Source organism: Phalangium opilio, unplaced genomic scaffold (genome assembly GCF_054372755.1).
Source record: "Phalangium opilio isolate 3A_F unplaced genomic scaffold, DU_Popi_V2 ptg000003l_1, whole genome shotgun sequence".
NCBI lineage: Eukaryota > Metazoa > Arthropoda > Arachnida > Opiliones > Phalangiidae > Phalangium > Phalangium opilio.
The window spans coordinates 11,696,346-11,724,030 of NW_028324145.1; the positions used below are offsets into that span (position 1 = coordinate 11,696,346).

At 37.7% G+C, this 27,685-nt stretch overlaps 1 protein-coding gene and 1 long non-coding RNA gene across 3 annotated transcripts in view; one reads left to right on the forward strand and one right to left on the reverse strand.

The window, feature by feature from the left end:
- Reph (Regulator of eph expression) overlaps positions 1-27,685 on the reverse strand; it is a 312,486-nt gene that overhangs the window by 6,596 nt on the left and 278,205 nt on the right. Inside the window, exon 4 of one of the 2 annotated variants that reach the window (XM_089841064.1) lies at positions 16,757-16,832. The exons of the other annotated variant lie outside the window; for it this stretch is intronic. Coding sequence (XP_089697190.1) covers positions 16,797-16,832 — 36 coding nt within the window. The 3' untranslated portion in view covers positions 16,757-16,796. The remainder of the gene's footprint in view (positions 1-16,756; positions 16,833-27,685) is intronic. 2 annotated transcript variants of the gene reach the window in all.
- Positions 2,199-27,685, forward strand: part of LOC149717868 (uncharacterized) — a 48,792-nt gene continuing 23,305 nt past the window's right edge. Inside the window, exons 1-2 of the long non-coding RNA XR_016368098.1 lie at positions 2,199-2,494; positions 2,761-2,845. This is a non-coding gene — a long non-coding RNA (uncharacterized LOC149717868). The remainder of the gene's footprint in view (positions 2,495-2,760; positions 2,846-27,685) is intronic.

Sequence of the window (27,685 nt, forward strand, 5' to 3'; positions counted from 1 at the left end):
CGTTACAGTTATTTTTAAATTAATAATTTTGCGTTAAGCCTAGTACATTCATTGATATCAAAACCGTAACAAAGAAGAATGCGGCTTTATAATAAATAAACAAATTCATTTCAATTCAATTCAAAAATAAATCTACCAGACGATAAACAAATTGATCCGTTCGCTTTACTATACAGTGAAAAGAATTCGCCTTAATATTTCCTTTTTCTTTAGACCTTTCCAATTTCATTCTCTAGCTATCATTCGCGCTACTTTGATAACCTTAAAATAAATTGGCTATAGATAGTAATCAATTGGTGGTATCGATATGGTCTATGATAAGGGGGGGATGGAATAACAGTGGTGGGGGCGCGATGGTTCAAATGACGAGAAGGAGTGAGAGAGAGAGAGAGATGGTAGTAATTTAAAGTAGGTTTTCTATAGATGTCAAATCAGAACAAGAAGGGATCAGTCTCGTCGAATGGATGTAATAAAGCAAAAGGGGAAAGAATAGAAACATTTAGACTAAATTAAAGTGTCAAAGAAATCGATCCAAGAGTGAGGTTCGCGATACAAAGGCGCTTTTATTAAAGGGACAAAGAAACGTCAATAATTTACTTTTAAGAATAACAAAAGACGTAACCGTGTCTCAATGTTTCAAATGGCATCATTTTTCCGCCAAGATATTTTACAATCCCTTTGAGGCTTTGAAGGAAGAGGAAGAAGAAAAAGAAGAAGTGAAACCCCTTTTCTGATAGAACATGACAGATTTAAAAATTGAGACGCGGCGGCCATGGCCTTTGGTTGAAACGGACACGCTTCTACAATTTTTATAGATTGAAAGATTTCTTTTTTTATATATAAAAGATAGGGTTGAAAGGGTGTAAGTGTCATGCAGTGGAGGGGCGATAGCGTGATTCTAATATTATCCAAATGAATAATAAATCAGAAACTTTGCAGACGAAAAAACTTGAAAATGGTTTGGGCTCGCCTATATCCGGCATACAGCGCGGGCAAAAGGGGGGGGGGGTGTTGCCCGCCGCATTGACCCAACCCCTTCGGTTTTCCAAAACTTCATTCGATCGAAATTTAAAACCCAAAATAAAAATGAAGAGAAAGAAATGGTCGAGACAAGTAAGTTGACCGTGTCGGGAAAAAGAGAAACACACCCCTTTAAAACTTAAGCCTAACGATACTTTCTTTCCCCATTTTAGGTTATATTGTATAAAAACCTTTTAATGGAAATGAAGTATCATTTCTAAAACATTCGGAATAATATTTCAAACGCCGCATAGTGAGCATCGCCGCGAAAATTCACAGTCTACATATATAATTAAATTACAATACTTTTTGGCCACTATGCTCTCAATATATTTACTTTAAGCGCAGTTAACATTCACTACTTTTATTTTGTAAAGTGCGCTTTAAAATAACAAAATGTGAATTTAAACTGGACGCAGCCCCAGGTTTATACCTTGTATATAATATTTGTAGATTATTTTGAATTTTAACGCGAAATGTTTTGATTACCTTAATTATATATTTCTTTTAAATAATACAGAAGCCATAAATTAAGTTCATTAAATGTAAAAAACCGGTTTGTTAGTGTTAAATGTACCCTTGAAATGTATTTTACTCGGCCAAGGTTACAATTACAATTTAAGTTAAGAACTTAACGTATGAGAACGGGTCTTTGTTTGTAATTTATTTTGACAAACTGGTTTTAAAAATAAATTAGGCATACTACTCTTCGGTTATAATGTCCCGGGACGATTAAAAATATAAATGGCAAATTGTCGTTAATTAAAGAAAGCGTGTAGTGACGGATTACCCGTATCTTAATAGCATAGACACCCTGAAAAGTTTCAACTCTCTTGCCAAAAGGCTAAAAACGTTTCTACCGCTTAAAATATCTTTTCCCAGAAATTTCCACTTTATTTTTAGATTTTTTTTTAACTTAAAGGGTAAGGCGAAGAAGTCAATCCGTATTAAATTCACTAATTTTAAATTCATTACCTTATTTTTTGCATTTAAAACTATATAAACTTCAAGCTAGCCGAAATTAAAAATACCTTCCGTTTAAAAATTAATATTTCTTAATATGAAACTTATTTTCCAAAATTTTTCCACTTGTTTACGAGGAGCTAAATGGTAAATTTCAATGCATTGACTTAAAACGTTTTTGAATTCAGCCTTTACGCTTACTAAAAAGCCCGCCAAAATACCCTTATCTCCATGGTGACTTACGTTCCCTTTGCTCTAAGAGCGCGAGTTCAAAAACGCAACTTCATACTTCTTCCCTCCCCCTTCTCTATCGCCCCCTTCCTCTCGAAGCGGCGCCCCGAAAGGCAGCCCTTCCTTTGTCAGTTATCGGTTATGTCGATGAATTATTCTTAATGTTTTAAGTCGGATTTAAATATTTAAAAATAGGCCGAAATTAATTAATTTTGTGATCAAAACTGTGCCAAGATCGAGGAACCAAGGATTCAAATCATTTTGGGATGAAAGTGTTCCTGTAAGTTTATCTTCTGGCATGTTTTAATTTTTAGGGTTAGCGTTAAGGCGAGCTTAAGCCGGGGCAAAATGCTGGGTCATGGCTGGGTGTACGGACGGACTCGACGGAGAATCAAGAGGGGTTTCTTCCCTCCCCCTTCTCTATCGCCCCCCCCCTTCTTCTCGGAGTTTCCAAGTCCGGACAGACAGCCCATTGTTTGATTGACGGGAGTTAATCGGTTATGCCGATGAATTATTGTTAATTCGGATTTAAATATTTAAAATTAGACCGAAGTGAATTAATTCTGTGATCAAAACTGTGCCAAGATCGAGGAGCGAAGGATTCAAATTATTTTGGGATGAAATATTCGCTGTAAGTTGTTTTTTTGGAAAGTTTTTATATGTGAAGTCCCGTTAGGGTTAGGCCTAACGCGAGGTTGACTCGGGGGCAAAATCTTGGAAGAGGGAAGTACGGATGATCGAGATAATTTCGGCCGAAGATGTTGTATTCGCTCTGGGTAAAGATAGGGGGCGCCCCCCGTATGTCACCGTAATGGGTGGACAATAGGGTAACCGAATGAAATTCAAAATGGCCGATATTTTTAAATGTTTTTTCTATTTTTATTGAGTTTTTTAAGCCGAATTTTTTTGAATACATTTTTTATCGAGTTTTGTTTTTTTAATCTAAATTTTTTTAAGCAAATTATTTTAAAAAAGCCTATGTTTTTCAAATCCGAATATTCTTTTGAAAATCCCAATTATATTTTTACTCCAAAATTTTTAAATTGAAATTGGAATTGGTTTTTCAAATGTAAACTAGAGACTTTTTTATGAGTTGGAAGATACTAATATTTTAAGTATTTGGACTAACTTGCCTATTTTAAATTAAGAGTCCAAAAGTGGCGACTTTTTAACATCTATTTTTCTACATAGATATATATATATAAGCATTTTTAGTCCTATATTTTCCTAGATAAAAATAATCTCCTATAAAATCCTATAATTCCGGAAAAAATTTTACTATTTTTCATATTAGAAATATAAATTTTTGGCTGGGCTCCCTGGAACATTATTCGAAGGTTAATTAGTAAATTTCAATGAAAAACTTGAATGAATTTTCTATCTTTCCCTTTTAATTAAGCGGTTTTCCCCGTCATAATAATCATTTGAAGGATTTCGCAAAATGATTAATATACTATACTACCTACAATCATTTTAATTCAATATATATTTTCAAACCTACATTTTCCGCTACCTGATTATATTAGTGGAAAGTATTACATTATACTCTGCTAACAACTAACCGACGAAATATATTTTGAAAACGTTTCAAAATGAGTTTGATTAAAATAAATATTATCGAGTATTTCTTTTGAAGTTTGAAATAAATGGCTTTTGATATAAATATCAATCGGTAAAAAGTTTAGTTAAATATAATTTCGAAATTGAAACCGTTTTCTAGTGTTTACTAAAAACATTCGCCATGGGTTTTTAATAGCCAACTCTCAAACACGAAAATGAGACAATTCTAAACGGTCATTTAGCGTATATAACAATAAAAACTGGCCAACCAGCACCAGTTGGACTTGAATATATTGTTTGAGACACGCGAAAAACCGTTCAGACAACGCCGCGATCACGACCCCCGCCAAAATGACCCAAACATTGAGTAACAGCAACCAACTTCATTTTCCAAGGGAACGTAAAATCATCAAGGGCCAGATATTGCCCATTCATTAGATCAGCTAAAATTAGGCCTATTATCTTAAACTCTCGAATTAGCCTTATTCCTGATCAGCGCCACCTAACCATAGCGGAGACTTTGAGAACTACTGTAATCGGCAAGCCAATCAGATGTCGCTAAAATCTGGTGACGTCACTGACGGGCACTCTCGGGGTCTTACCAAAAATGACGTCACCAGATTTTAGCGAAATCTGGTTGGCTTGCCGATTACAGTAGTTCTCAAAGTCGCCGCTATAGGTAGGTGGCGCTGATCAGGAATAAGGCTAATTCAGTTAATTATCCCATGAATAATGAAGTTAAATTTCAAATAGCGTAAAAGTTTGCGTTATCGTATAATTTCTCTTTGCGTCAGCTCATTATTCATGGAGATATTTACAATATTCCGTGTCTTACGTATAACCCCATTCACGCGTATTGTCATCACGTGAAAACTAGCGGTGTACATTGAATAGATGAAATTTAAAAGGGTTAAGTTAGGCTTAATAACGCTGCCAAGTTAAGTTAGTTTAAGGGTATAGAAAAGGCACGGAAAATCTTGTTCCAGACAGATTGTCGGACGTAGTGGATGACTAACGAGAAAGACTTTACCGAGTATGTATGTGTGTGTGTATGTGTTTTGGTACCCGCCTATCGTGGACTCGAGACAAAAGAGCCTCCTGTTTTTAATACAGGTACTAAATCAGCCGAAGTAATTCCGTGCGAGCTATACATACAGTCAAGGTGGGGGGGGGGGCGAATTACAAGCCAAGGGGAAACGTTTTTTCCGCGAGAAGAGAGCGTCACGCTGTCTATGCCGCGCGCGCGCTTTGCATGTTTGCCAGAGTTGAAAGTTTTACTTTTCTTCTCCAGGTTTTTCGCGTGGAATATTTTCTTTTTCCTTTTCGTTAATTTTACCATTACCGTTAGGCCTTTGCCTCCACGCTGTCTGCTTTGCCAAAATGAGACTCGCGTTTAAGCTAAACTACTTTATTATCTACCCCCAGTATTACTCCGCTTCACCTTTCTAAGGTTTATTAACTGATCTTGAACTAAAATATAATACAGTAGATTAACCAGAAGTTGTTAAAAAATTAATTAACAATAGGTGTCAAACCGTGTTGTATAAGATACGCGTATTAGCTTCATTTAACAACTTCCGAATAATGTACTTCTAGCTTGAAGTGAAGGGATTGCACGGGTTACCCTAGCATTTATTGACGCAGATTTTAGCCACAATGTAAAATATTTAATGGACAACTTTATTTATTCAGATTTAGTCTGAAATTTCATTTGATTTTTTTACATAAAATAAATATACATAAATATTTCCTAGAATTTTCGCAATGGGAATGAAATATTTTTATGTACTTATTGTACCGTTTATAATGTCTATCATTAAGCCATTTCACAGAATAGGTATTGCAACACGTTACGTTAGGTGTGCAATAATCATAATGATCCAGTAAACATTTTACATTTTTGCCCCCAATCCCAAAACAAAGGGGAAATAAACAACAGCCCGTCGAATTTCCAATTTAATAATTAGATGTAGGCCTAAGTTAAAAATAATGTCTTGAGAAATTGATAAGTCAGTAATAATTCGACTAAAACATACGACCTCCTTTACTCAGCAAATATTTTAAGTATTCATAAGCTGAAGAGCTATAGATTGAATTAAATTAACCTTGGGAGTTTTTTCTTTTCTTTCTTTTATTATTTTCGTACCAAGAGAGACTGAGTGGCTTGGCCAAAAAAGGGTAGACCATAACAACGTTCATTTATTCCTAGCTTTAATTCTCGGAAGTACCTTATTTCTGTGTTGGGGATATTTCCAAGTTTGATTACGTCAAAGGCACCCCACCAAGGTAAAGTGCCAATGTAAGGGCGACTTTCTTTAAGCTTACAAGACTATTTGGCGTAACACGAGAGAGAGAGAGAGAGAGAGAGAGAGAGAGATTGAAAGCGTGCCAACCTCCAATTCGAATCCGTAGAAAAATAAAATTCCGTAAAGAAAAAAAAGAAAGATTTACCTGCATGGCCTACGTGCGAGGGCGGATTAGGACAAGGAGGGGAGGGGGGAAGACACCGGGGATCGAATCATAGTACTAGGGTGACCTTGGGGATGAAAGTGAAATATTTCTAAAGGAGGAACGGTCTGCATCTAATAATTAATCAAACCGCCGAATGAATAATGCTAATTGATTAAATTAAGGGATTTAAATTGTTGTTATTAAAGACGTTATACCTACTTTTAACACTAAATTAAAGTTTTAATTATAAATGAGGTTTTAAACTTACTAATATTGATGTTGTTTTGAGCTCTCGCAAATCGAAGAATTTAAAAGAGTAAGGTTATTAAAACTATTTCGAATTTTATACTCAGCACCGAATTTAAAAATTCCGAAACTCGCGTTAAACTAATTACAATTACGGAGAGAAAAATTGCGTGGACGATCAGCGTGGAGATAGTCTCTAAACTGACTATTAAATTATTTTTTATCAAATTATGTTTTGAGTTAAATGGGTTTTTTAGATGCAAGTGTTGAACGAAGTTTTAAAAAAATAGTGTCTACTGTAACCTTTCGTAGTAATTAAGGGACCTCCTGAGTTTCTACTCCAGGGGTGTAAGGTTACATAGAGGATTAACACCCTGTGTTACCTCTGACCTTTCCCGTACTATATAAGCTTCGACTGCTTCTCCTAATAAGTCATTCAAGTTTCTTCACTACTAAGATGTAGTAGTATGCTCGAGCTTAGGACTCTATCCCTGGAATTGGACTTCATCTTCAATTGGTAATTATGTTTAAGTTCTTTAGTTGAAATAAATACAAGTCGGTGTTTAATTATTAATTAGTTTAATAAAGTATGAATTAACCTAAGTAACGAGAGTAGTTATTCTTAGTATTAGCCAAGGCTTTTATGGCGACGTGGGGCGAGTTTAGAAATATCGCAAGCGTGGTTACATAAATGGCGAGCTTGTCAGGACACGACGAGTCTTAGTTTATTTTAATTTTGTTTTGGCTAGGCTATGCCTTAGTGTGATCAGAGGTAGTGAACATTAATTGTTAGAACTTAAGTAAGGTAGGGACTTGCGGAAGTGGTCTACCCGGAAGAAGGACCATGAGTCTGGAGGGAGCTCAAAAACCCTTACGATCACGACGTTCAATTCATGCTCAACTTCTTCAAAGCAAGTTTAAAAACTTGGCTTATCTCAATGGGACACTCCCTAAAGAGAAGAACCTACGGTCAGCTATCAACGAATACAGAGGACGATCCTGAGTCAAGTTCTTCAACGGAAGATGGCATAGCTCACCACCCACCCTGCGGAGACTTCCTCTAGTTCATCCTCAACAACAAGATCTGACTAGCCTCATCCAGGAAGCGTAAGATGTATCTAACCTGGGAGGAAGAAAGCTAGGACGAGCCAACCGTTGCCATAGTTCCTGCTTTCATCAATCATTATAACTTTTAAATAATTAACCTAGTACGATAGTTAACTGGAATCGTTTTAATTATGTGTTACATTATTCAAAGTTACTCTTATTTTATGTTAAAATTTTCTATGATTTTTGTATTAAAATTTCGCCAATGAAGTCTAATCTTGTTGTCTGGGGGGATGTAACCTTCCGTAGTAATTTAGGGGATCTCCTGAGTTTCTACTCCAGGGGTGTAAGGTTACATAGAGGATTAACACCCTGTGTTATCTCTGACCTTTCCCGTACTATATAAACCAATACACCAAATTTCCTTAACTTCCTCATATTTAATAAAGAAAAGAAAACAATGAAATTGTCGTCTCATTACTATAAGTTCTTGTAGTAAATAATTATTTTAATAATTAAAAAGGTATTGGGGGGGGGGAAGGGAAATGGCCCACAATCTTCTTTGGGGATCCTTATTAAGAAGCCCTTTGATGCTCCGACGCCCTCGTTCTCTCCCCCTCCCCGGGGGTTCACCTTTCGCGTCTTTGAAATATTGATGAGTGAGGCGAAAAACTAGAAACATCCCCTTTTTCATTTGTAAGAATTCATGAGCGACGTACGAAAGACAAGAGGAACCACCGAGGCGTAGGACACTTGACAAATGTTTATAATTTTAAATGACCTTGATAGACATCATTTCTTGCCCCGGAAGTGATTTTTGTATCACTCAATTCCCCAACATAAAAACATCTAATACCAGAAGTGAGATGAGACTAGAAGTGAAGGGCTCTAGCATTGGTAATAGATCCTGTCATTAGTGAACAAATTTGAGGATTTTACGCCGCTTCAATCGCGCCTACGCTAGAGAGAAAAAAATTGGTCGAGTTCCAAAAAATTTTTTTACCCCCTTCCCCTCAACCTAAAGCGGCGAAACACGGACGCGGGTGCTTGAATCTAGTTCGGCCGTCTACCACCGCGAGCGTCTCACGTTTTGGAGGGGAAATTCTGAAACCGCCACTAGAGGGCCGACCGTTGTTGTGTTATCAAGAATATTCACTTTCGCCGAGTGAAGAATTTGGTTAGCTCAGTACTTCTAGTCTCATCTCACTTCTGCTAATACTTATTTCTTTAAGATAATGTCCGTTCCCTCGTTACACCACCACTATTGTATATTTCAAAGAAGAGGATTACGTTCCTTAAATATTAATTAGGGCACCGCAGCGGCGGTATTTTTAATCTCACTAGCTTTCCGGGTTTGATAAGAGCTATACAATATTTAAATCGAAAGGAAAGAGTGTTTAGTTACACCTTTTTTGACTTACTCCCCCGTCGCCGCCTTCCCTTTCATTAAGTCTAATTTAAATAATAAAATATAGGCGGCATTAAATTTTTCTAGGAGATAGCGGGGTTTAAAACCCATAAAAAAGACGCGTGCAAATTAGATTACAAAAAAAGGTCAACGAAGAAGAAATGTCATTCGAATTACTATAGTTAATGTCTATTTTCTAATCATCGACCCGTTTAATTGGATTCGCGCGCGCTTTATACTTATAGCCGTAATAGGAAGTAAAAGTTGTCAACGCGCAGGCGCCAAAATTTGTTGTCAAAGGCTAATCTCCACGCTCTTAATTTTAAATCGAAAAGCCTGATTAAGCTTATACAAGAGTCGGCGCATCGACCGTTTTTCCCGGGATTTTTTTGAAAGGCTTCGCGTCAAGATATTTTTTTATTGACCTTTACTAGGGAAGGATGTCTTCGAGTTCGGGTCCCTTTAGGATTAAAAGGACTTAGATAGTGCCCCTGTTTGGTTACCCGGCTTGATATGTTTTCATATACGGATTCTTCGCGCTTTCCCCCCCCCCTTCTTTACTTTTTGAAGGGTGAAGATAATGGTATGGCGTTAAGGCTTAAGAAGATTACACCGCACGTTTTTAAAAATAGAAACGTATTTTTCGAAAGCAGGCTTTTGTTAACACTAGGTATTTTTTTATAGTCTTGGACCAGTATTTTTATTTGAAAATAATAAAAACAATAGGGAAAAGACACGTAACAATATCGTGAAAATTACTACAAGTCCCTAGTCCTCGTTTATTTACTATTATTATTAGTTAGGAAAGGGGTAAAATTCTTTAACGTATCAAAAAATTATTATTACCAGCCAGAAAATATTCATTTTAATACACCAAAAAACCTTAGGGCAAAAGAAAGAGTTAAAAAAATGTTTTCATCTATTTTTTTTTATATAAGGGAAAGAATGGAAGCTTTCAGATATGACTAAAAAAATTGTGTATCATATCCGGAACTGGAATAAATTTTTAAGTTTCGATATAACGCGAAAGCAAAATCAATAAGACCTTGTTTTGGATCTTATTCTTATATATATATAGATATATATAAAAATAGAAAATAAAGGGATTCAAGTAGAGAATGTAAAAGGAAATAAAATTTCTTTTTAAAAACCGCTTTCGAATCTTGTTGGATATACGGAGAGAAATAAAAAATAGCACGGGTATATAGAGAGAGAAATCAAAAAAAAAAAAAGAACCTACGAATAGAAGAATCTCATCTTTATATTCAACAGAGAGAACCTCCCTCCCCCATACCAAACATTATTTAAAGTCTGTAAGTTAAAGTTAACTCAATTAACAGAAAAATGGATTCATTTCTTCCTTTTTTTTTTAAACTTGAGTTGGTTTTAAAATTGTAACTGATTCTATTACCTCAAAATCTTACCCTCAAAATGGCGGAGAAGTTGACAGAGTAGTGGATAAAGTTAACTCAGCCGAAAAATGGATTTATTTCTTTTTTTTTAACTTGAATTTGTTTTAAAATTGTAACTGATTCTATTACCTCAAAATCTTACCCTCAAAATGGCGGAGACGTTGACAGAGTAGTGGATAAAGTTAACTCAATTAACAGAAAAATGGATTTATTTCTCTTGAATTTGTTTTAAAATTGTAACTGATTCTATTACCTCAAACTCTTACCCTCAAAATGGCGGAGACGTTGACAGAGTACTTGGGTAGTGGGGGACTTCTGATTGGCTTGGGTGTGGTTTGGTTTAACTCGACGGCCATCTTGTAAAAAAAAATGGTGTCTCTAAACATTATTCATAGTGGAAGTAATTTATACGTTCACGTTTCACTTCTTCTTATTCTTCTTCTAAGAAGGAACTTCTGACTTCAAACACATCCAAACTAAAGCTTCCCGTATAGGTTTTTTTTTCCTTCGTTTCCCCCCAAAGGACCAGCAGTTTACGGCGGGTAAAACACCCGGGAAAAGATATAGGCTATACTGGGGGGGGGGGGTGCCTATGGAATTTGGGAGAGTTTTTGGAGCTGCGAGCCATAGGAAAAGGAGATTCGTTCCAAAGTGTATTTCACTATTTCAAAGTGGAGATGCCTGTGAGGGGAGGGGGGAAACGGTTTATTCCCTCTTGCCTGGCCTAGCTCCGCTTTGGATTAAGTTAGAGAACCAATAGAGACTTTAAAACTTCGAAAGAGATAAATCGTTCTGGGATGAATAAACAACCATGGGGAGTATATATACGCCACGCTATAGATGATACCAGAAAGGTATACTTATAGACGTTGAACGCCAACGTGGACGGGTAAAAAGGCTTCAGTCTCGTTTCATAGACAATATCGTGAGATTTCAAGGTTAATTTCTCGTAGAAACCATAGAGAATTATACCGCAGAGTTCTCCATGATAATCCATTTAGGCAATTTTGACCATGGTTTCGCTAAACCGGAAATAGAGCTAGAAAAACACGCTGTACTTTCCAAAATGAATTAATTACCAACGAAAATGTAATTAATTTCTCTCTCTCTCTCTACAAAATTTGAGTCGATTAAATTACGGTAATTTAATATTTGTAAGCCTTGGGCACGTACATGGCGTACAACAAAAGACAAAAGGTAACGAAGCTCAAAATAGCCGCATCGCGCGAGCGCCTTTATAGAAGGTGTCGGGCAGCGCACCGGTGTTCGAGGGAGTAGCTCTCAATCAGGGGGGGGGGGAGGATAAAAATATTCGATCGGAGAAGAGAAACTTATTTTTGGAACTTTTCAGGAAAATATGGGGGTGGTGGCCGCCATCTAATAATATTTCCAATTCTATTTTGGAGATTTATTCACTGTACAGCAGCGTGCTAGCTAGGGTAAGGGTAAGGGCCAAGAAGGGTCGAAAAGGAGGGCCAGCCGATTCTTAAGGTCGCGACCGTAAAGAATAAACGGATTTTCAAAAAGGGGGCGCGAGCTCCGCGAGATCATTTATGACGCAGAATGATTGTGGATTTTTTATACCCCCTGTTCATTCCGAGAGTACAAATAGAGTTCGAAGGTGGGAAGCTGCGTTACAGGAGTGTTGTACCCATAGAAAATCGCTCCAAGCCGCTTTCTACTTCAATAAATATAGATTGATGAACACAGGGGTAGTGCGAATGGGAGGGGTAGACGCTTCCAATCAAAATGCGGATCCGCGGAAGCGGAAACCCCTCAGCAGAGGGAAGATTATTCCAGCTCCGTCAAGCGCCACCCAACGGCCGCGAATAAAAGTACATATCTGACAAAGGCGCGAGACGTAATAAGTCCGCGTCAACGATTGAAATATAATTCAAACCAGAGCGGACGGGGTTCATCCCATTCCGAACTTACAACGGAGTTGGTCCAAGGGTCACCCATTTGCGTAATGTTTTAACCTAAAGGGTCGGACAATTTCCATGCATCCTTCGAAATGTCGGTTCTAAGATTTCCATAACGTATAGTACTTGACTTTAACGGTATAGGGTTTACTGAACAACCCCTTGGTTTCCGAGTCTCGGGGGATTAAACTGGGACGTAGGTTGTCCAAAATTTCAAGGTGTTGCGTATAGTGAGTGTATTTGATTTGGGTAGAGGGATTGGAGCGCTTCTCGTCTCTTGATCGAATTGTACGCTACGAGGAGTTTCTCGCTATAGCGCCGCCACTGCTGTCCGTCCCAATAAATTAGGCAAATTACAGTAACAAGCGTGCGCCACACAAAACTCGGACTTCATCAGCTTTGCCCATTAATTCCTCATGCAGGGATGAAAATTCACCACTATACGCAGGATCCTTTGAAGTTTTAGATCTAAAACGTAAAACCTACTTGAAACGAAAACTACGCCTTATAAAGTAGAGACCAAAATAGATCAAACAGCTCTAAAATATCATCGTTTCATATAACTGTTGCGAATAACGTATTTCGAAATTAAGTCCTGATATCTGTTATTAATCCTATATTAAATAATTCAAATAATTTCCAATGGAGATTGAAATCCTTATTACGAAACAGTAGGCTGATTACTAATATCTAACCATTTGACAAATTAACATTAATGGGGAAAAAAATGTGACAGCTTTACAATATCGAAGAGCGATAGATAGGGATTTCAAACCAGTTGCTAGCGCAATTAACAATTATTTAAAGACGTAGGTACGTCATGGCAAATTCATTTTGGTACACACCATTCACTATACAGACAAGGAAGGCGTATGGCGTAACAGAACCAGTACCACCGATGAATGACGCACCCTTACCAGCTGTCTCTTTAAGTTATAGCTTTTACAAGTTTAGGATGGACCTTATATTACGGGAGAAGTTGTATATAGACGCTAAAGTTAGACGGCAAACTAACCCTAACCCCATAATGAAAAGATGGGTATGCAGGGAGAGTGGGTGGATGGAGGAGACATATCCGCATATAACTATTATCCGAGCGTCGCTCATTACAATTTTCAAGCGAGAAAGCTATAGGGCAGCATCTCGTACGGGTTACCGGGCAACCGAGAAAGGCCTCTTGATGCCATCCATGATATAGTCAAGGTATATCCGATAACCCTAAACTCATTTTAGGATTTAAGCCTTGGCCAAAACTAAAAGACGAGAGAGTGCAATATATCTGGATATAGTTTCGTTACCGGGTTACGCGCTTACGGAGAAAGCTTACTTCATTTCGCTGGAAACCCAATGACTCTCTCTCCTATATCTCTCTTCTCTGTGGCTGCAAAATCTGATTAAACCGCGCATATCAATGCGAGCAGCCAAGGCTTAGCCCAAGTTTTATAAGCAATGAGGGAAAGCGTAGCTCCGGAGAAAGGAAATAGGGAGTTTGAACATTTTCAACGGGGTCGGTGGGGAAAGGGTTAGGAAAGGAATGCAATTTTTGAACATCTTTATCTCTGGGAGACACCAGAGAAAATCCCAAGAAATTAAAATGCACCCCCGTGAGGATGCTCCAGTATGTGATGATGTCACGGAATTAGATGAAAAAGGGGTTTTTTTTCCTTATGGTGTAATGGTTTTAGTACATTCAATTAAAATTAACCGTTAGGGAATTTTTGGGGGATTGTTATGATAAAGTAAATGTAATATCGGTAGGGAAGTCCACTTTCGCGGAAGTAAACATGATTACCTTTTGTTCTTTAAACCCATTGATAGGATTTTAGGCGGTTATAAAAAAAAACTTTCCTCTCAAATTCCCTGACAACTTAAGTTTGGAGATTTAATGAGAAGATATCACGTTTTACTTTCGCAACCCGATACAGATTTGTTGCCCGAGAAACCATTTGCAAACTTAAAGATGAAGGAACCAACAATTTTAATCCCCTCCTCTCTCTCTCTCTCTCTCTCTCTCTCTCTCTCTCTCTCTCTCTCTCTCTCTCTCTCTCTCTCTCTCTCTCTCTCTCTCTCTCTCTCTCTCTCTCTCTCTCTCTCAAGTCTCAACTAGATCGCTTAATTTTCGAAAACCTAAGCGACTTATTTTTCTTAAAAACTGTTGAAACTTAAGTTTTTTCTTTCTTTCTCGTTTCAAAAACGAAAACATAACACACACACAAAAAAATTTACTATTAAAGAGAAAAAGTCTATCAGCTATAGGCGAGATTCCCAAATGACTCGAAACGTTTGGGAGAAAAGCGTTCGACGAACATTAACCGATATCTAACGACAATTTAAGGTTTCATTAAGCCCTTTTTTTCTCGCTTTTATTACATTACGTAATGTATACGTAATCGTGTTGAGTAAAAAAGAGACAAGGGCCCAACCCTAAAAAAGACCTACAAGTTTTCCCAAAAGTCCAAAATGCTATAGAAATTACTCTAACTTTGCTTTAATTATCATTTTTGCGCTATTACGAAAGATTCCAAATATAAAATCTGCTAGATCGTAAATCTTCCAAGACACTTTTCCCATCAGAGTGTATAGTTGTCTTCTCACTCACTCACGTACTTGGTGGAAGGAAAGGGGTAAATTTAGTAAACGAGGTTCGCAGCCGAAACTGTCATAATTGGGAAAAAGTGTCGGACTCCTAACATTTTCGATACACTCCACTAAGTTTCAACGTCTGCTAAAAGAGAATCTTCTTAATAATGCCTTCAAGAAGGCGGGGTAAAAAGCCGGCGTTAATCGCTATTCATTAAATAAGGCATTTCGATCACCGGTTCGGCGTACCTTTCGCCAATGGTTTTGATCTTCTGGGTGTCACAGTCGCGCGCGAATCGGCGCCGGCTTTGGATGGGAAAGATCTATAGGAAAATGTACGCCGGGCTAGGAATCTCACTTAAAGGCTCATTAGGCTTATAAACTTGTTAAAACAAAAATCGCGGAGGCCAAAAACACTAATTACGGATGACGGGGAGCAGACTCGGCGGAGCCACACGGGCTGCACACTACCCATCAGGAAGGAATATACCAACTTAGAAGTAAATGAAGAACGGAAGTTAAACCATTACTTCATCATTCTCGTTTGTAATAAGTAATTTAGGCAAACTAGATCCTTGAATGATACGATAACGTCGCGTTAATCTACTTCTGACAAAGAACATCTCTCTCATTTCTTGTTAAGGAAGAAAATTAAGGCCTTGCAAAAGAGCTACACTGTTCCCAGTGAGGATTATTTAATCACTTTCTTCTCTAGAATTATGAAGTCTTTATTAAGTTTGTAAGGATACTTCTGTATTACTAGGCAATTTGGCAAACGTATCTTGATTTTTACCTATCACAACTTATTAATTTAAGGATAAAGTATTATTAAAGTCGAAAATTAACGTTGTCATTTTAAATTAAACTTTGAATATTCTCAACTCTTTCTATTTAAGGGAACTAACTAATTATATCTAAAACCCCCAGGTCTAAATTTTATTAAAAATGTCAACTGTAATCCATTAAGGTCATTAACTTTCATTAAATTAAAATTGTATTTTTCATTTTCGACACCATGAAGTTCAGTTTAAATTAGAGTTAACAGGGTAAACGCTATTTTCTATAGTTTCATATTTGTCCTTGCATTATAAAAACGTGTTTTCAAAAGCTCAGATATTTTAATTCTTTTAAGTATAAGTGAAGATACACCCACTTTTACAGTAGTTTGCAGCGAAACTAAAGCTACGGCGGAAGACTACACCCGTACTAATCTAACAAACATAAATGCAGTCATTGAAAACTGAAATTGATCGAATCACGTAGGCGTGACAAATAAACTGTCAAAAGATTTTTTTTTTTCATTACATCGCAATGAATCTAACTCTATTCTATTTGACTAAATAGATTAATAAATTTAAGCGCTCTATAAGTTTCGAAACTTTGGGATCTTATTCTCAACGGGGGACATATACCCTACGTAAAGAATAGCTTTTATTGTTTTTTTTTCTTCGTAACCAAAAATGAGGTCAGTCGTTTGAAATTTCTAAATACCGTCCTCATGCACGCCACCATGGACAAGCGAGAGAGACGTTAAAGAATTAAAATTTACTTTGCAGAGCGAGCTTAAAATCTATAATCCCCCCAAACCTTTTTTTTGTAAAGATAACCTTGGACCAATTAAAACATATCCTTGCTTTTTTATATATATTGAGTTATTAGTTAACAGTCTGCGTATAAGGACTTGTCAAAATTGTCATTTAAAACGTCTATAGAGAGTTGGATGGTGTACAGTAGACCTCGTAAAATTTTAAAAAATTTAAATAAATAAATAACGTCTAGCCTCGAGCTTAGTGGGTTTAATTTTGTTCATAGGCGAATTTTAAATTTAAATATATATCTATTTATTCAACGCCATTCAGCTTAATTATACTCGTATGTCGTTTTAATTAAAATTGAAATATTTAATTAAGACTTACATAATTTAGGATAGCAAAAGAGAGATGTCCCCCACGTTTTCTAATCGAATTGCTCGTCCACTGGCATAATATTTTCCTATAAAAAGATATAACGAATTTCGTCTATACTACTCGCAACTCCCTCAAAAAAACATGCATTAAGTTAGATAAAAAACTAATTTTACGGTGCTCGAAAATACACGACAACATCGGAACTTAAAATGAGGAGATTATCATCAAATTAATTAGCATACGTCACGATGGAGTAATAAACTATCAAAACGGAATATTTCTCTGCCGTGTGAACTAGCCTATTTTTCACCTATTAACTACTTCGATGCCGACATGTTTAAAATCCCTCGAGATTATTTTGACACGAGGACATTTAACATAAAATAGAAGAACACTTTTTTATTGTTATCCGAATTGTAGAGAGAGAGAGAGAGAGAGAGAGAGTGCAGCGTACACAGAACGGTAGCAGAGGCCTAGAAAATAATTCCCACATTCGTCTATCTAGATAGTACAATGGTTAGACACCTCTATATTTCGTGATCGGAAAATCCTACCCAGGGAGCCTCTGAAAAAAAATCTCCAGGGGCCTGGAAAGGCATTTCAAATTCTACTGCGCGTGAGGCACCTTTGAATCATTTTTATATTGACGTACCAATAGAGGAATAAACGAAAAGGGGGGTACCCTAGAGAAGAAACGTTGGTTTGCAGGGGAAAAAATATGTGGCTGGTATATTGTGTCGACGTTCAGCACCTATGCGTAATAAATGTACAATGGGACCAAACACTCGTTCTCTGTGTTGTTCAATATGACAAAAAAAGGACCACTACTTTAACGCGTGGACAATTCTCAACGAATAAACTGAATAGCCAAGAGAAAAACCACTAGATGGGGTGGGGGACCAAAAAATGTTTGTCAAAGTTACCAATTCCTAGGCCTTTGCTACCAGTCCGAGGTGACATTGCTTCAAAGCTATAGGAATGGAAGATCTCTCTCTTTATTTCTTTATAAGGACACGTCTGTCTGGTAAGGGACTCGGAAAAAGAAAACATTCTCGACATCGTGTCATTTCCTATATACAAAAATTTTCATCTTAAGTTTTGACTATACGATAAGGCTTACACGATGGAACCAACTAAATCAGATTAATGGGGAGAAACACGAGGGATCCCTTTGATACTGGTGCAGGTTAAGGGTGAAATTTATGTAAGGTTCGAATCAGTTGAAAATTGTAGAATTCGGTTGCCATATACAGCAGTATTACCGAAATTGCTATGATCTTAAATCTTTTAATGTTTTCTCAATTTTAAATTTTACCGTATGGGCATGAAAAATGGGTTTTTGGTGTAGGAGGTTTCTGAAATGGTACGCCGTGGTCTTACGGAACTTTGAGGGTCCTAGAGACGAGTGTAGAAACGTTTTCTTTTGAAAAGGTCGGACACCCTGGGTTGTTGCTAAAACGCAAGAACCACGCAATATAGGAAGTGGAAGGGGTGAAATATTTTAAAAAGGATAATATACCCCTGCTCCTGCCAGGAGGTTTACGCCAAGGGGATACTCAGTCCCGAATACGATGCTTTTTAATAAAAAGAAAGCTTTACAACTTCTTTCTTAAATCAATAGAGCGAAGAGCCCCTCGATAAAGGAGTTATAAAGAAAGACAAAAAATATTTCCTAATATAAAACCATATCATATTCCATACCCATACTCTGGGTAAATCCAATACCATAGAAGACACACGGAACACCACTCTTACCATACGGTAAAATCTAAAGTTGAAAAATATTACGTAAGCGCAAAATTTTACTTTTATATTAGCGTTAGCCTAGCGGGTCTTTTTTTTCTTGAGAAAAACCTTTCAGAAAAGAAAGAAGAAAAAAAAAATCCCAGTTTAACCCATGATGAATTTTCATACAACATTTTTCCTTTTGAATTTTGACGATAAGAAAACCCGAGCGAGGTATAGGTCTATAGTAACGGTAGGAGGAAAGAGTATGAGAAACGTTTTAAGATAACAAAAAGCTATTTAGCATTAAAATGGGCTTGGAAAATATGTCGCGCGTAGAAATTCCAAAACCGCGTCACCATATTTGGTCGTCGTCGTCGTCGGGGTTGGTAGGAACATTAATTAATTTTGATTTTGCATCTCTCCATCTCTCCATCCCCTTTAGTCGGGTCGAAGTATGCAACGCGATGGGAACACAGAGAGAGAGAACGGAGGAGAGTGGTGGAATCTTTAAAATAGGTCATAGGAATCGATATATCAAGGCGCTAAAACTAGCGACCATCACTATACTTCCCATCCCTTCCTCCCTCCCCCTCCTCTAAGATAAATACAGATTGAAGGAGAGATAGAATCTTAGAGCTTGTCAGTTAACCGGAAAGTTTTAAGACGCCCGTAAATCTTTCGATGAGAAAAAATAGTACAACGAAAGAATTAAAGGAACAGTATCATCGTATACTGAATCAATTTGATAATGGGACGATGTGTGCTTTAAAAGTATAGGGACTACATTTTCTCTGCGTGAAAGAATACTAGAATTTCCGGGATCTAAAAATTATGCACGTGCAAGTGTTCCACGAGCTACAATCTAATTAAAATTTAATTCAAAACTTTTGAAGTCAAAGGGTGATTTTAAGCTCATCTCCCAGGTTGAATTAGTCTTATCAAAAGTTTCGTGATACTGGCGCTTTAACGTAAACAAACTTTTGGCTCGCACTATAGTTTTTAATTAAATCTCCAAAGGGCTTAAGTTTTTGGAATTCAATTCGTCCAATGAAAATAAACCGTCCAAAAAGGTTTTTTTTTCTTTATTATTTGGAATCCCGTACCTAGTTCTTCCAAGAGAGTTAGTTATATGGCGTGTATGTGTGGATAAGAACTGACGTTTAGAAGGAAAGCTAGCTAGGCCTAAGAAACTAGAAAAACAAACTCGGGAAAGCCTACAATTCCGCGTTAGAATACAACGTGGCCCAAGGTTAAAGCCGGGGTTTAACCGCGTTTCAAAATCAGTTAGACTTAAGGGGAGAGCGTGCCTTTGTCGGTAATGCAAACTAAACTTGGGTTAATACACGTATCGGGCGGTGGTGGTGGGAGTAATATTACTTTCTGGCTGGGATTTCTTTGATCCTTAAAAGAAATAAAAGGAGAAGAGAAAGAAAGAGAAAAAAAAAAGATCAACCGAGATTCGTTCTTTATACTTTGGTTTTATTCCCAGATTACTCCACCGTTGGAAGTTTGGGCCGAGGTCCTTCTTACGCGGTTAGAAATAGGCCTAACGTAGTTTCGGGATGTAGACGCCAATTGAGATGGCAGTTAAGGAGTGGATGTAGTAGAAGAACAGGGGGCTCCAAAAACCCTTAAAGGAGAAAGTTGTTCTCGTCCAATAAGTACCGGTACCTAGTCCCATCACGAACAAATAAAAATACCAAGTTCATCCTCCTCCCACTATATCCTATATACAGTCGCGTTGAAGTGGACCAGTGACCATGGTACGTTTCGGGTGAAGTGCATGCCGACTCCAAAGTTGATCTCGGAATGTACCTCAACTAGATACAACTCCTCTTGGCATAACTCTCTCTGGGGTTTAGCGAAACTTGGCCAAAAGAAGATTAACGTTGGTTAAATTAGTTGAATAAGACAGGGAGGATTTACCTGGAGTGCTTTCCCGATAAGTACTTGTATTTGAGAACCATTAATCCGGAGGCGGCTGTGATCAGCGAGCGAGTTGAAGTAATGCCCGATTGGTCTGCAAGTAGGTACATCTGGATGAGAATTGGGACAAAACTCTGACGGGGTCACTACGTCAAAATTTACCATCTATCACTTCTTGGAGGCTATAGTGGAATGTTATCGATCGCTCGGTAAAGTTCTTCAACATGCTCATGACGATGCTGAAAATAAGAAGCTATCCCTATAGCTTCTAGAACTTGGTGGGGTTTAAGTACCTCCCATTTTCACCCGAGAATCCCACCGTTATTTCCTACGCGACCTCTATACACCCATCGAAGAAGTTGATTTTTATTTCTCGGGCTTCATAAGACGACGACGTTCGTTGCAACGAAGGAAGGCGGATATAGACGGGAGACTAGCTGTCTACGGGAATTAACTCCGAGAGGTATCAGTACTTCCAGAAGATATCAGACCACCTCCCCTCCTCGTACCACCACTTTTTATTGATTCCGAGACAGGGTGGACGCGAAGAGGGCCGCCTTAAAGATACCGTTGGGTCAGAGTGGATGGGGTCGAGATCTATGGGGTGAAAGACAGTCTGTGTCCAGAGTGGTGTACCGCTCTTGGATGCCCTGCCTTACGCCAGGGTAACGTGACCAAGCTTGTTAAAGGCGGACCCAAAAAAACTACGACGCTTACGTAAAAATACTCTATAAGCGGAAGTCCGCGATAGAAAAGTGGCCAGTAGAGCTTATTAAGGACCTATCCATTGGTAAAACCGCGCCAGTTCATTCCAGCCTTTCGCGACTGAGTACGATGTTAAGCATACGTGGCTAGGTTAAAAGGTCCATCGAAAAAGTCTATATCTCCGATTCGGACAATAGCCTTCCCAGAGGAAGGGCGGATATACTCTGGTAATTAAGACGGCACGAAAATAGGTCTGGGAGATCTCTTATTTACCCCCAAAGCGCTTTGAAGGGTCACGGATCGTTGCTCGACAAAGCCGTTCGCTTCGAGCTCCCCCAGAATTATATACGATAAAAAGGGACCTGAATACGAGTCAATCATCTTAAAAAAAAAAGATGGCAGCTTCCCATAGGTCCCGTCGGGACTGATAAAACCAACTCGCGATAGCCAACGCATTAATGGAAAACGAAAACTTGAAAACAAACATAACACTGAAAATAATTTGGACTGGGGTATATCATTACGAGGAATTTTTCAAAACAACTAAAACCAGACATGGACATTGTACAAGCAGTGTTATTGTAACCGAAACTTGACTACAAACATTCTAATCTGTTTTTTACTCAAAACGTACAATTCTGTAAAGCTTCACATTCGATAACTACCGGTTAATGTACTCCTTAAACGTAAATAATTCTTCATTTTGTATCTTCGTCCAGGGACATGGCATACAAAATAGAAAGGTTTCTAGCTTCCTTTTCCGTGATAACGCGAAATACTGGGTTATTAGTACTCGAGGGGAAAAAACTATATATATATATATATTCCCATCGCGACAAAACGGGGTTCTTACAGAGTGTCCTAAAGCCAGCCGAAAGTCCATAGAGATATGACAACCGGGGCCGCGACTTAGGAAAAACGACTAGATGCTTCTCTCTCTCTCTCTCAGTAGCATCTCGAGACACGGGAACTAAAACGTACCGAGACTTTAAGGTCTTCTATACGACATTTTAACTCACTAGTAAAAACTGGACGGGGGAAAAAATATAACAACATCCAACTGAGTTTAGGAGCGTTATCTTCTATGGCCCACTTTATCGTTTTCTCTACCACGGATAAGCTAGCTATCCGTGGATAGTTTTGAAGTAGATTTTAACCTCGAGTACTAGAAAGGTTTAGGGGTTTATTTACTTAAGCTAAGCCTTGGTTTTTCAATTTTTGAAATACCACAATGTTTCGCGCTTAGTATTTTAACGCGCCCCCTAATGAATATAATTGGAACTACTTATGGCAAATTTTCCGTAGCATTTTTTCGACTCATTCCAAATAGGGACATACGTCATAGAGTCACGCTGAGGTGGGGGGGGGGGGTAAAAATGACGTCTATAAATATCCGTGAGCAACTCGGTCATCGAGAGAGAGTGGTAAGAGTAAAGAGTGGACCGACCGGGTACCCCAGCTATTTGCGGGCGAGTTCCTAGGCAGCGTTGATAGAGTCGACTTTTTACTGTCAAAAGAAAATGAATCGACTGGTCGATTGAAACTAGTGCGAGACTCTCCCATGTCAGGAAAGCCAGAAAGAAGAAGAGGGGAAAGGGGAAAAAATATACGTTGGGGAAGCAAAAACGCTAGGATTCCTTTAGGGAATCAAAATGGGATCTGTAAAACTAGGCTTTCATTCATTCTTTTGGGGGGTTTGACACCCAGTGACGTATGGCTAAAGGTCATACCGACATGCAGACGACATAAATTACCCATATTTGGGTCTCCTCCCATACGAAAAGTATTATTGAGAGGGTAATACCAACGTCAAAAATCCCGAAAAAAAGGCATTCGAAACTAATCTAAAATGAACATGTTTGGAATATATATATAAAGAACCATATGTTGGAATCACGAAGAAGGTACTTATAGTTAAGAGCAAAGAGAATATAGCAAAAAGAGTAGAAAATTTAAGCTTCCCCTGGACGCGGGCTTCACCTTGAACACGGGTGCTAGGCAGAGTAAACATTTCTACAGGGGCTATGGGAAATAACACAGGATGAAAACCCCTAAATGTTGGCTTCGCCCTCATGTTATTAATAAACTATTTATACATTTATTTATACATTTATTTCTATTTTATTTGAACTTATATAATTTTGTTAAAAAGCTGTACATTATTCTACTTGTGAGCAATTACTTGCTCCTCCCTGATGTAAAAGGGATTCACCTATGTGAAAAGTTAATAAATATTCATTCATTCATTCAACTAAACCCAATGGTTTTACTTTTTCTTTCTTTTACTTTTTAAAATCAATGCAGAAAGACGACACGTGGTATTGAAACCAAGTTGGTAAAGACCCATATAAACGCTCCTCTAAAATAGGAATTTGCCAAAATTATAAAGCAGCTTACTCAGATCAAGTTTAAAACAAAAAAAAAAATTGGGATATAGATGTAAACGTGAAGTTTCTTTTATATTTTCGTGCGGTATTCGTCTTAAAACGTATCAATTTTTAGCCCCCCTTCTCCTCACGTCTCCTCTATTTTTCCATCGCTAGTATTCTATAGTTCTAAAACCTCGTAATTAATTCTACGGTGTCACGGCTTTCACAAAAGCGTCCCTTCTATACGATATTTTTTTTCTTCTTCATCCTAATTTCGCATTGACGTTGATTAATGACGCCAGAGGCAGGCGGCGCCCTAAACGTGAATCTTTCTTATCCGAGTCAACTTGAATTGACCACGAACCTTACGCTTTTAAGATAGGGTATCTAAGTTCCGGTTCGCTGTCGAGTCACCGTGGTTCAAATCGCGGCGGTTGTACCAACCCCGAGAAAACCCAACGAATCTAAGAAAGTGAAAAGAATAGGGAAGGAAGATGCCTTGGCGGATTCAGAGGGGGGCTTAAAATGAAGGGAAAAAAAATACTACGTGAGACTGTGGGTGTTCCGTTACAAGTACTTTGAGGTTTTTTAAGGCATCAATTAGTGTGCCGGCTTACGTGCCTATTACTCGCATTATGGTAAAGAAGCGTAAAAGTCCCTACCCCCGACGCGCGAGCTTGCTTGTAACGAAAAGATTTTTTTCTTCATCTTACTTCCAAACCTTCTCAGTTTCTTTCTCTAACACACTTCACACAGTCTTAGAGGCGCTTAAAATCGTTAACAGACGGGAAAGTTGAGGCTTTGCTTCAATAGAGAAAACCAGCGAAATAAATTTAGACTCCGACCTACCTAACCTAACGTAACCCTAACCTTACCCTAACTTAACCTACCATGAGAGGTCAAGTTGCCGTCTTCCCCAGGTGTACATACCTTGATATTAGGGAAGATACCTTGGTAGTAACCATCTCGTCTGGTATACCTTTCAAGGGTGCTACGAGAAATCGCCACGCCTATCAGACTCTGATATATATAAAGTTAAATTTATAGGAAGAGGGTAAAAATGGCGGGAGCATGCCGCCATAACTTAACACTGACGCCCTCTCTCTCCGCTACAGTCGTATATTAAGCCTTGGCCCGGCGTTGCTCTCTTCTTCTTCTTCCGCTAAGCCTAACACGAAGCTCCCGAAGACCTATAGGGTTGAAGGGACGTTATTACGACAAAAATTTCGGGGCAGGTTTTTTACGGACTATTTACTCGGTGAGTTATCGCGCGCGGTTGATGTCGACGCGAGAGAAGAAGAAAAAAAAACGCGATTTTAGCGAAATTGCGATGATTTTCGTGTACTTTTTATACTTCTCGCGCAAAAATGCCACGCCCACTCTTTACTCGGTAAACTCGAGAAAACGCGGTAAGGAAATATATGGGTTATTTAAATATAGGGTTTACATACCCGGGCCACATTTTTATAGCCTCGTTTATAAAAAAAAAAGTAAGCGCTATGAGGTCGTTATTTGTTTAGTGGTGTAGGCCGTCATTTAAAAATAAAAAAATACGCAAAATGAGGTTGACACGGGTCAGGAGCAAAGTATAATGTGGTTTGTCCAAATTGTTTCCTCCAGTCGAATTTTTATCTCGCGCGCTCAAAGTGTTTTTGAATTTTTAAATTCCACGTGCTATAATAATTATAATAGTCACGTGGTTAGTGGTACGTCATCAGGTCGCGCGTGAGGATGAATTCCAATTGGTTCTTTCTTTCTACAAATGTCTACCACATCTAGGCCTACGTTAATTTAAGAACAAGAAGAAAAAAAGGATGGATATTTTCTTGAGCTAAGCGAATAGTTTTAAAACAAAGGGTTAGGGTTAAGAAAAAAAAAAGAAGAAAGGACTAAATAATGGAGTCGATTTAGGCGGGCTTTGCCGGCTTATTAGCTATCGGGAAAAACGTCAAGCGCGTTTAAAAAGAAAGTTATCATTTTCTGGGTCAACCTTAGATTAGGCAGAACTGCCTTTTCATATTATATATATATATATATATATTCTTTTTTTTTATTGTTGAAAAAAGAAAGACTTCTTTTCTTTAGAGGATGGAAAAATGCTCGAGATGCACTCGACCGGACACCGAGAGAGAAAGCGGAAAAAAGAAATGAAAATATAAAAGAATAAAAACTAATAGCCAGGCCTGAAAAAATATTCCGCCTGGTCGCGCTACCGTCGCGCGGTATTTAGAAATACCCCTTCCCTCCCTCCATTTCTTTTTTTTTTAAAAAAAAAGACAGAAATAGGATATATAATATTACAGTTTGAAGGGAAAGTAAGTCAAAGGGTTTATATTGGTTCGTAACCCTTTTTTGCTCCCATTCAAAAGAGCATTCTTTTTTCCAAAGGGTTAGAATAAATTTTTAAAGACACGGGCGATTTTGTTTCAATTATTAAAGACGCAAAATTAAATAAATACAAATTTAAAAATCATTTCTAAACATCATCCGTTTAGAAATTCTTCTCTTCGTGCTTAACCAATGACACGCTGTCTTATAAACTTAATTAAATCTGATTGGCTTATAATAAACCGTGGGAAAACGGATATAAACATCAGAGTAGAGAGAGTGAGTTGGGCTTTTAAAAAAAAATTAGTTAAGATTTAAAAATTTAAACTAGATAGATGGACGCGAACTACGTGATAAAAATCAATAGGGTAAAATCTAATTAAAATTAACGAAGTCTAGGCCATCTATATAAGCTTTCCAGTTTTGCCCAATTAAAAGCCACCCTTATCTTATAAATAATTAAAGGCTAGCCAGGCGGGGATGGATGAAGGTGGTTCAAATTAAGCGAAACTGAGAACGGGGGAGTCAGATAAAACCCTCTCTCTCTCTCTAGGCCCAGATACAAGCAACTCCCGTATTCCAAACATTCTATGCTCTCTCAATTATTTAAGCTTAAAAGTAAAAATGAAATTAGCCCTAACCTCGTTAAAATAACTTAGTTCAGTTTCCCCCCCCCTCCCTTCATCCACACACTCTCCTACATAAAGTTTAGTATAGCAGGGGAAAAAAATTATATTTGAAAATTATTAGGGTGACTCTATCGCTAAAACGTGCCGGCAGTTATGCAGATTAGTTTGAATAGCGAAAGGCAAGCCGGATATATTCAATGATTTGACGGATAATTTATTAGTCGAAAATGAAAGCGGGTCAAAACTGTGGCTCCAATAATTGGGCAAGTTTAGAAAAAGAACGAAAAAACCATATAGAGGGGTATAAAAAATAAATGGGGGGGGGGGAATTCAGATTACGCGGTTACGCCATTGAAATAGAGAGAAAAAATAATAAATACAGAAACGAGATGAGCAAGACAGTTTACTACTCCGAAATGTATTGCGTGCGAGTAATTTACCTTTACAACTTTTGGGACACACGATGACGTCAATAATACCCTAGAATCTCCTCCCATATCTATAATATCATGGCCGTACAACATGAATTTCTGCTTGTAAATAGTCAAATTATTAATTTTATAAAACTCTCAATGTAATAAACCCTAAAACCTTAATTTTGGGAGAGGTTTAAAAAAATCCTTTTCTCTAAGCACGCGTGTAAAGTTATTGGGTCAAACTGAAAATTGTGGCCGTCTCATTCTGGTGGCACCATATGGGCCTATTTAGTCTTTGGCATGCTTCGTACTATAGTTTATTCTCCTTTTTTTTTCTCTCACTCACTCACTCGCCTCCTGAAGAAAAGGAATAATAATAAAAATAAGAATAAGGTCTCTCTCATTCTTCAATTTGGACAGGCAAATATATAAGAATCCCACGTATACCGAGTGAGCCAACTTAGAGGTGAAACACGCACCACCTTTTTAATGAATTCATGACTTATTTATTCACCGATGACATATTGCCTGCCTGCTAACCCAACCATTTTTTTGTTTTTCCAATCGCGATGAACTTGCAGAAAATTACGAATCAGTTATGAAATAAATAAAAACCAAACCTTTATTTACTTTGGGTTTTTAATTTAGGAATTTTTGAGTCAGATTTCAAAACTGATTCAGTAAAAAATAAACATGGTAGGTATAAAATACGGTAATTTAGTTATGTTAAGGAATTTCGCAATTTTCATTGTAGCGTATCATTGACGTATATTTTTAATCGATATTATTGAACGATATAAATATCATTTAGTAACCGCATTTCACCGATCGTGTTTT